Here is a 10,963-nt window from a genome sequence, read left to right as displayed (position 1 = left end):
TTGGCCTATTTAAGTGACTATGTGTATTATTATTTTTCAATTGATTTCTTAATATAATGTGAATGTAATTTATATATTGTGTGAACCCATGGCCATGATGTCAATCAATCAATAAATGAAGAGTTCAGATGCAAAACCCCCTAAGTGCCTTTTCAGAAAATAATCTTAATTCATTTTTATTTAATACAAAGCTATCAAAATTGCAATTTTTTTAATTTTATTTATGTAATATAACTATTTATATGTATTTTCAAGTAGATCAATGTAAACCAAACTAACAACAGGGTTCTCTAAAAATATAGAAGTGCAGGTCTTCAGAAATGGAGTTAGGGGGTTTTGCATCTGAACTCTTCAAATATATTCAAATACTCTTGGTGCATTGTTGTTTAACTATTAATTAACTGTCAGTCTGTAATGCTCTCTGTAATGCTTTTTTATCATTGCAGTGTCCACAAGTCTTAATGTGACCCCATGGTTTTAGTACATGTTGCATCCATGTTGTGAAGTAAGTTGTGAAAAAAAAAGAATAAATGTAATTTCCACATTGGACTGACATATAGTCATATAGTCATATACGTATAGTACATGCTTATTGTAACAGTTCATGGCGTTTTCTGTTAACCATCCCTCTTTGACAAAGAAAGACAAACAATCAAACAAAAAAAGACAAGAAAAGTTTTGGCAAATCAACATGAAACATCTACAGTGACATAGTGGTCAACACCAAGCCAGAAGGTTTGGAAATGCTCTCTTCAAAACAGGTAGTATGGTTGGTGTTTTTCTAACAAAGCGTGCCTCTTGTCCAATTTCCAAAACTCAATGGAGAAGTGGTCTGTAAAGGACCACACAGACACGTGGCTGTCCTACACTTAACTGGTTGACAACATGACATCCCAGCCTTTGCATTTGAACAGTGGTGGTACAATTGAACACAGGACTGCAGGGCCCACATATGGCCTACTAATAGTGGTGTCAACAATGATCGATCCGGCGATCCAATCCAATGCGGGGCATGGACGATCCAGAATCGATCCGGCAATTTTTTTAAGTTTCAATTACTTCCATGGATATTTTGGGAGCAAATTAATGTTAAATTAAATAAAAGCACTTCAAAACATTGCAAGACTGATACAGACTGATACAGAAAACAGCCAATAAATTGTTGCTCAGTATCTGACTACTTGTATTGCCTCATCATGACTGATTAAACATTTGCTTTGCTTTGCTTCAGTAGAAATGTAATGCATTGCAATGCATTGTAGAATTGAATCGGATCGGATCGCATAGAATCGAATCGAATCGAATCGGTACCTCCCGAATCGTGATGGAATCGGATCGTGAGGGCAGTGCCGATCCACACCACTACCTACTAAGGTCAGGGGCGTAGGCAGAAATAATAAAACAGGTGGGCCCAGAAAAAAATCGGACGGGCCCAACCCGAAAGCGTGTAGACAAACAATCAAACAAAAAAGACAAGAAAAGTTTTGGCAAAACCACATGACACATCTACAGTGACATAGTGGTCAACACCAAGCCAGAAGGTTTGGAAATTCTCTCTTCAAAACAGGTTGTATGGTTGGTGTTTTTCTAACAAAGCAGTATTATAATACTGTGCTCAAAAATGATACTTTGAAATGGAAATCATATAAATCACAGAAGATGATCCAAACTTTTGTCCAAACGGTTAATTATTGCTCAGTGCTATGCCATTAATTTATAGTTCAATGAGGCAACAGTTGACTGTCAAGTGTGAATGAGGTGGGCCTAGATGTCAAGTGGGCGGGCCCAGACCCACCCAGGCCCACCCATGGCTACGCCTATGACTAAGGTCCTAATGGGGCCCCCAACACCAATATTGAGTGAATGAATGAATGAATGAATGAATGAATGAATGAATGAATGAATGAATGAATGAATTTATTTAGTCTATTAGATGTAAAAACATTGTATAGTAACCATACATTGAAAGGAATAAATAGACAGGGATGTAGCCTACACAAAAAAGTGCCACGACTTATTTCCATTGTGGTCCCTTATGCGAGGGCCCTGAGCCTTGAGGCAAATGCCCCATTTGCCTTGCCTGATTATCATAGACTTGCAATCGCGATTCGATCTAGAAGCAACGCTGCCGAAGGTGTTGCGTCACTAGGAGGGCGCAGCCTGGCTACCATTTCCCCCTCTATGGCCCTGACCAGCTGTATTTGAGATATCTAGGGTCCCTTTAAGTATCTAACCTCCCATCCTCTCCTTATGCTTGTTGCGTTTATCAGTATCCTCTTGTGACCTATTATGTCTATAAACTATCCTATTTTTTTATGTATAATTTGATTTTATAATGTTGGCAAATGTGAAAAAAGGAAGTTAATTAATAAAAACAAGATGTCCTCAAAAAATTGTGAGGTGTATCGAACTGTAGGTCAAAGATTGTGATACAAATCGAATTGTGAGTTGAGTGTATGGTGACAGTCCTAAATTTAAAAGGACCCTTAGAATAGGTGAATGACTCCCATGAGTTATTGCCATGTCGCTCAACTGAATGCCAAACTGTGGTTCCCAACCTTTGGGCCGGGGCTCATTATTCGGATGTGGATGTATTGCAAGTGGACCGTACATTCATTTTCTAAAATCAAATATATGTGTGACTGTGTGCGTGTATGCGTGCGTCCGTGTCTGTCTGTGTCTGTGTCTGTTTTGTGTTTGTTTAAAAAAATAAAACAAAACTAGATGCACTCTGATAGTGCAGACCTACACCAAGGAAGCTGTTTGATAGCATTTGACTAGGTTACACCCTTTCTGCCTTCCTTTTGTTGAGTTAGAAACTGTGATGTCAAAATTCGCCCTGTCTGTAATTCAATTTGTGGTCACTAGGGCGTCTAGATTTGTAGGCTACCAATGGGGAAGAATCTTTAAAGAAAATTCTGGTTCCTGTTCGTGATCCGGATCACCACCAGAATTTAATCACATGTCATTTCCAATGACAAAACAGACAGACAGACAGACAGACAGACAGACAGACAGACAGACAGACAACAAACAAACAAAAGACAAACAGACAAACCAACGCGACCGAAAAAATTACCTCCTTGGTGGAGGTAACAAGTCCTCTCCTGAATGCCTACATGCCCAGAGGCGCATCTTGCCACCAGGCAAGGCAGGCAGCCGCTTGGGGGCCCCAAGCCCCTAGATAGTGAATAACAGCCCATACTGTACTACAATAGTGGTGATTTTGGTTCAAATATTCACTCTTTTGCATTTTCGCTTGGGGCCCCACCTGACCCTGTACATGCCCCAAGTTATATTAGAAAAGGTTGGGAACCCATCCTGTATGGTGAATCGGCGGAGTGACAGACTATCAGATGAGCAAACAAGGCTTTACCCTAGCCTAAGACAAACTTTAACAGTACACAATCTGTAACACTTTAGAATTACCCTAAAAACCTTTAGACACTGAACTGGACTGATCATAATCAAAACATTTACAAATGATTGTGTTTGGCAGCCGAATATATATACAGTGGTTTCAGGGCCCACTCTTTGGAAGACACACTTTCAGGACTGATGTGACAGTGCTGTGTCTCCTGTTTCTCATTCATTCATTCATTCATTCATTCATTCATTCATTCATTCATTCATTCATTCATTCATTAACAAACATTTGTAAATGTTTTGTTCGTTATTAGTTAATTCTTAGTATATAGTAATGAAGTGTTTATAAAGTTTCTTAGAGCTATTGTAATTTGAGAGTGGTCAAAGTGTCACCAAAAATCAAATGATGTATGCTGATGATGATAATGATGTAGTTTACAGTTTCTGGTAAGACCTAGACTTAGACTTAGACTTATGTTTATTGATCCCACAAGGGGAAACTTAGGGTAACGGCAGCCGCTCCTGCGGCGCCCCAAAAACAGCACAATACAGTACATTACATTACAACAAATGTAACAATAAAGTAATGGTAAATCCATTGTGCTTGTTGTGGATAAAGTGAAGAATAGCACACCGCCTTTATAGCTGATATATTTATTGATAGGCATTGTCCTTCATGGATGCAGACATGTAAATTACATTCAAGACTTTACAAAGAGTAAAAAAAATAGTGCAAAACCTCTGTGTCTTATATATGCTATAAAATTAATTATAAAAGAAAAAAACTGTTGAAATAATTTATGTATACATAGTCCATTTAATATATTATAAATTATTGTAAATTCCAGTTATGTCATCACAGCAAAGATGAAAAACATCAAATGAAGGCAAGAGGACGGAACTCTTTCCCAGTGACTGACAGCCAATGGGTCAAGACAGTGGTGTAGTCTACTTTTTTGTAGTGGGTATACTGTATATTTGAGCATTTTTGAAGTGGGTATACTGTAGGCCTATATGTTTGTGCTGTTCTAAATAATGGATCAATCAATTTTAAAGGGACACTGTGCAGGAAATGGTCAAAAAGGGTACTGCAACTACTATGCTGCTCATTGAAACTGGGCTGCCTATTGCCAAATTTGATCTTTACATGAAAGTTTACTAAGTAATAAACAAATATTTTCTAGCATGGTCCATGTAGACTCATTTCTGCAGCTAAAAATGGCTATTTTTGGATATTCAAAATGGCGGACCATGGAGAATATCCCCCTTTTCATGTATGAAAAGTGCAATTTTTCCAGTCATAATGAATACTTAGAATTTGATGCTGGTGGTAAGTATTCATGAAAAAGGTAACATTAGTGAATGGGCAGTATGAATTCTGGAGATAAACAACTAAAAATCTCATACAGTGTCCCTTCAAGTGGGTATACTGAAATCCCGGAAATTTTGAAGTGGGTATACTGCGTATACCTGCGTTCTATGTAGACTACACCAATGGGTCAAGATGCATTGGCATGACAGTCTAACAGTTCAGCAGATAACTTGCTGGCAGCACACGGAACAGTTTTCTTGAGCCAAGGCTAAACTCGTATATGGCTGGGCCACTGTAAAGGTAGGCAAAACCTGGGGAAAAAGAGGAAGATTATTACACACCTGTCCTTATGTCAGTGTTACATTCATACACATACAGTATGGAATGCAATTTGCAGTCCTTTTCATCCATAATCAAAAAAATTGTGCTTCATAAGATGACTATGAATGACACATTTTTTCCAAACCGTTTATTAACTCCTATAGCGAAGACATTGCTTCATGATAAATAGTGTCAAGATAATAACTAACAAATAATCCAAAAAGTGTCACCAAAGGGTTAAGAAATGTGTGACTGAATACTAAGGGAGAAAATGTGTGAAGATTGTTTACTGTCTCCCTAATACACACCTCTGAAATCAACTGCCGCTGTAACTTCTCCATTCAATCCTGGAAATCCGTCTGCAACCTTTTTAGGGTAGCCTTTATCCATTGCCTTCAGCACTTCATCGTAGCTGTATCGGATCAAGAGTACAAACACTTTATTTCGGAGTACACTGCCATACAAAGGCAAAGTGCAGTAACTAGATATTGTGTCAAAATTGAGTTTATACTGAAAATGTCTTCATAACTTCTTGTGCCAAAGTCTCATGGTCCAAACTTGTCTCGTTGTAGAGATACTGTTTGTCAAATTGTCAGCAACTACAATATCCAACCTAATACCAAGGCTTTCAAGGCATTTTTCTCCGTTTCAATGTTTGCATAGTTACTGCACTCTGCTTTTGTAGGGCAGTACAGTAGAGTAGAGCTCTTTGCTTTATCCCTAAAGGACAATTTGGAGACACAATTAAGCTGGGACATGCAGGGCTTGCTGTGGACCAGAGGAGGAAGGCTATTACATACCTGTAGTAATATTTACCAACGAAGAACAGAGTTTTTCCGTTGTTGTGGTCACTGAGTACGGCTGTCACCCTCTTCACCTTGTCGGGCAGGCCCACACTGCTCAGGCTCTTGGGGTAACCCCTGTCGATGTCATAGCCATAAACTGCCCAGACCTTCTGACCTGAAATCACAGTGGATATGAGATATATAGAATTATGAGGCTTTTGGTCTTATGACAAGAAATACTTTGTGATTGTAACTACAGTATATTCAAGGACCAATCTCCAAATCCACAACCTCACAGTAAAATTGGCGTGGGAGGCAGAAACGCTTACAAGTGAGCCAAACTCCAGTATGCTGGCAGTCGTCAGACTATTTCGCAAGTCCAGGCTATTACGTCAGCAAGGAGTGCAGTGTATCTGCGTGATATGTCCATACTGGAGGGAGAATTTCTAAAGTTCTATGCCGAAAATAGCTGGCATCCGTTTCATCATGGTATCAACAGAATAACAGGCATGTAATGCTCACCTTTGAAGAGGTAAACTCGTTGGGTGTACGGGTTCTCGTAGGCAGCATCGATGTTCTCTGGGGCACCAGGCCAGAAACTCTTAATGAGGTGCTGCTCTGGGTTTGGTCTCAGTGGGTAACTACGCCAGAAGAAGCTACACAAAAATAAACAGTCAAATTCATGAAACTTTTTCAGGACTAAATAATTGAAGCAACCCTTAGGAAGGAGTAATAATCTTAATCTTAATAAAATTCTACTAAAATGTATTATTTCTACATTATAATTATAAACTATTACTGAGTTTCATGACCACCAGCATGGCATTTTAGTGTCAGTACCTCCCCTTGAAGAACATCATCTCGCCCCTCAGAGTCGTAGCAGCGTCGAGTTCAAGCTTTGGGTCACAGGCATCAGGGGTAGGGGGAGGAGTAGGCCCAGGGCCTGGGTTTGGGTTCGGGCCTGTTGGTGTAAAAAAATAAAATAAACTGTATGCATCAAAATAATATGAAATCACATAATCCACCTGAGACATTTAATTCGGAATTAACTTACTTTAATAAAACTTAATTCCACTTTAAGAACATTATGTAAACACTTACCGAACCAGAATTACATTTATTCGGAATTAAACTCGGGTAAATATGAGGTAAATATTTTGGGGCTGAAGATGACCAGCTCTGCCTTTACTTCACGGAGGTACCGGAGGTTGGCGACCACGCCCCCGCGCCTTATTTGGCTGGCTCAGCACGCGTGTCCTCTGCCCAATCAAAACGCATTGTTTTCCCCAGACGTTTATTCAGAATTAAGTGAAAGTGCCATGTATACACGCCGCAAAATAACTTTAATTCATAATTCGAAATTAAAAGCATCATGTAACCGTAGCCAATGTCCTACCCACAAAATTGATATTTTGCTGAAGAAATCGACTTCACAGGAAAAAAATACAGTGTACTCTAGGACCAAATACACTTTAGAAAATGTCTACATGTTGACTTATTACAGCATGTTTTTTGGAAGTCTTCAGACTTACCATAAAGGGATTGAATCCCCTGGACGTCGTCCCGTGGTAGCACAAAGCGCTTGGCGTCTCTTGGGATGTAGTTTGGGTACATGAGAGCTCCGGGGTCCTTGGAGTGGGACAAGCCCAGAGAGTGTCCAAACTCATGGGCGGCCACCAGGAACAAGTTATACCCTGCAGTAACACAATGACACATCAGACGCTTGGCCTGCCAATCTGTTTAACCCATTGTGTCCTGGAGACACATATACGGATTTTTCCAGGATTTTGATATTTTAGCTGTTCTATTAACTATGTGGGTATGTTAGAGCTGAATGAACACATTACAATGCAAGGGGAGGGTCTTGGCTTATGTAACTCATTTCATGTTTGTATGTGCTTCGGAGGCTGAGATATTTAGTATTTAATAGGAAGAGGGCACCCTTTCCCAAAAAGGGCTTTGGACAAAATGGGTTAAGAGCCATTCACCTGCAGTAACACAATGATACATCAGACGGTTGGCCTGCCATTACTGCAGATGGGGTCGCCGGCGACCATATTCACTTGCTGAAAATGCTTCAATACATCATAACAACATTGCTATGACATTACAGAGAGCCATAGTGCTGCACTAAGGGGTTAGGAGCCATTCACACAGGGATCATAAGCAGTGACGTCATTTACCTGCTTGAGAATCGAAAGTGAAGGTCTCATCGTCATCGAAATGTGCGTCCCCTCCAATTCTTGGACCTGGGGCAAAGGCATGGGCTAAAGTCCCATCTGGGCCATCGAATGGGTAGCCATCGCCGTGATCTACAGTACAAACATCAAAAACAACATTGAGAAGAGAGACAATCTTCTCCGTGTACACATAACCTAGCCTGACAAGGCTTGTCAGGCTACACAAAACCTGCTATAGTGTCCAGTGTTTGCAATGTATTATTGACTCTAATTGTACTTACAGATTTCATTTTCACGTATGCGCCTGATGCTGTGGCAGGAATAGGGCCATAATTAATATTTATAGGAAGGCGCCAGTAGGTAACCAAGTCTGTTTTATATTTCCCAATCATCTATGTGCTCTTTTCTCCGCCTTGTTTGGTCCACAGCTAATTATTTTGCCATTATGCTTAACCAAAAGTTGATATTCAGTATTTCAGTTAATGTATGAAGCACTTGAGACATCTTTGCCCTTTGCAGTGAACGAGTGGCATTTTATTTCTGCCTGCCCAGCCAATTATACTGCGCTGAATGCATACCGTAGGATTTATCAAGGTGTCGGCACTGTGCCAATAAACATCACATGCTTAATAATTGTGTTTACAATCTGTGTTTACCTCTGGTGCCAAATGATATCATGATATCAGCGATCCCACTGTAGATTCTCTTGAACGTCAGAGGTGTGACATCAGCCCAGACCTTCAGTGCTCTCTCCATGGCACTGTCCACCTCAGCCTTAGGCATATCTGGAGTGTAGTTCTCAATTCTAAAAGATAGATGGACATGTTAGTAAGCACACACGTGACATTTGTATTCACATTAATTTATGCCATACTAGCAAGTAAAATTGAACATTGTTATGACTGGTCAAAAGCTATGGTTGCTAAAGCTAAGCTATAGCCAGCAAATTGACTTACCTTTGGGACTTGTAAACATTTAATCCAAAAGGCTGTCAATTCTGGGGTGAGTTTCTCAAAAGAGAAGTTGTTAGCCTGTTAGCAACTTCGGTAGTTGCCAATGGGAAAATGCATTGAAAATAACAAAGTAGCTAATGTAGTAAGCAACTTTGGTTTTGAGAAATTCACCCCTGGCCTGATGGAGCTGGATCAGTAGAGATGGACCTGTGGACCACTCCAAATCAGCACTATACTCAATTACCACCTACACACAGTACAAATGCAGTGTTATTCAACACTTAGACTTAGACCGTAGACTTAGACCACCGTACTGGTACTCTGGGACCAAATACACTTTACAACATGCTAAATTGACTCTCTACGTAAGTGTTGAATTAATACTGCATTTTTACTGTATTTTTTGAAAGTCCCACGGCCATGTCATGAGTGGACTCACCTGTAGGTCAGGTCGTTGTTCTGCCACTTGTGAGCACCAAACGTGGTGTACGCTGCCATGTCAGGGACCCCACAGCGAGGCTTCTTCATGGCCTCCAGGGTTTCACTATCCAACGCTCCCGTCACACGCAGACCAAAGAACTGCTGCATCTCCTTCAGTTTCAGCTCCCACTCGCTCATCTTGAAGCCAGACCTGGCACTTGACATTCCCAACTCATAGAATCGTGTCAGGTATTCCTGCAAAACAAAATACTGTTTGTAACTAGAAGCACTCAGAGAGCGCAGACCTCCGCCAAGGAATCTGATCCGGGGCACCGGCAGAATTTAATCACTTGTTCCTTAGGTCATTATCAACAACTCCACAAAGTTTCGTCCAAATTTGTTAATTCGTTTTTGAGTTATACTGCTGAGAAACAGACAGACAGACAGACAGACAGACAGACAGACAGACAGACAGACAGACAGACAAACAGACAAACCAACGTGACCGAAAACACAACCTCCTTGGCGGAGGTAATCATTACAATAGTGTGTGGTTGTAGCCCATGGATGGCCTTAAGGCAAATTTAGAGGTGCCTTTCACCTTGTAGAAAGTTGATGAGACACTGACATAATGTTATAAAACGTGTTTAAGTAAGTAACATCTAAATTCAGCTCTTTCAGCTCTCATGGTCTTGAAGTTATCGCATCATATCTTGTTTTGGGTGTCAACATCTCTTGTAGTGTGGACTCCTACAGGGACCTATGTGATGACACTCTATTTTACTGTGCCTGGTACAGTACAACAAGGTATGTAACAACAAGAAGTAACAATATATACTGTATAGTAACATGTGACATTAGATAATAAAATGTAACATTACACTGTATTCTAGAGTTAGTGTTATGGTTAAATATATACAGTGTTTCAGTGCTATTGCTATTATATGTTTATATGTGTACGGTGTAGTTACACTAACAAGTCTCTGTAAAATAGTGTTCTACATATAGGCCGACACATAGAAACACTACAATAGAACCTTAAAATAAGATAGCATGTGTCCAATTTGTTTTTAACAACAACAATCCTTCAAATAAAAATAGAAACACATCAGTAAAATTACAAGCTGACATAAGTAACTTTCAACAATCAAATTCAAGAGGAGTGGAAAGGAAATGTAAAAATGGACTGTGGACATTCTGATGTTTGTAAAATCGCATTACTATAAGGTAATAAAGCATAGGTGCACTTCTAGCCAAGAATGGAGTGGACATCAGAAATAAGAAACCCCTTTTTATATCGATCTCACTGGAGACTGTCTTACAATGTAAAAAAATCAAGCCATAGGGAGCCACTGTTTATGTCTTATAGTGTGTCTTTGAAATGACACAAAAGAACATAGGAACTAGGATATCTGGAGATAAATTCAATGTAGGCGTACCGTGGCAGCATCCTCGTCTGCAGCGTTTGGTGCATAGTTGTCCATGGGAGCTGGGTTGGTCTGAGTCTCCTCAGCGCTTGGCTCCCTGAAGTCCATCGGTGTTGGGTTGGCGTGAGCTGCAATAAGCAGCCCAAGTAAAACAGACAGGCGTAAAGTTGTCATTGTGGATCTGCTTCTTTTGTCCGTC

General features: G+C 40.1%; 1 protein-coding gene across 1 annotated transcript; it reads right to left on the bottom strand.

The window, feature by feature from the left end:
• Positions 1 to 3,886: 3,886 nt before the first annotated feature.
• Positions 3,887 to 10,963, bottom strand: LOC134439313 (collagenase 3-like). Its single transcript, XM_063189219.1, has 10 exons — positions 10,777 to 10,963; positions 9,357 to 9,592; positions 8,621 to 8,769; positions 7,968 to 8,096; positions 7,317 to 7,478; positions 6,625 to 6,745; positions 6,307 to 6,440; positions 5,800 to 5,959; positions 5,308 to 5,411; positions 3,887 to 4,989 (listed from the first exon to the last, which is right to left on the bottom strand). Exons 1-10 carry the CDS (start codon positions 10,936 to 10,938, stop codon positions 4,889 to 4,891), a joined length of 1,458 nt encoding a protein of 485 aa, XP_063045289.1. The 5' UTR covers positions 10,939 to 10,963; the 3' UTR covers positions 3,887 to 4,888.

Source organism: Engraulis encrasicolus, chromosome 22 (genome assembly GCF_034702125.1).
Source record: "Engraulis encrasicolus isolate BLACKSEA-1 chromosome 22, IST_EnEncr_1.0, whole genome shotgun sequence".
NCBI classification, from domain to species: Eukaryota; Metazoa; Chordata; class Actinopteri; order Clupeiformes; family Engraulidae; genus Engraulis; species Engraulis encrasicolus.
Note: the sequence above shows the minus strand (reverse complement) of the source record. Positions and strands in the feature narration are given on the sequence as shown.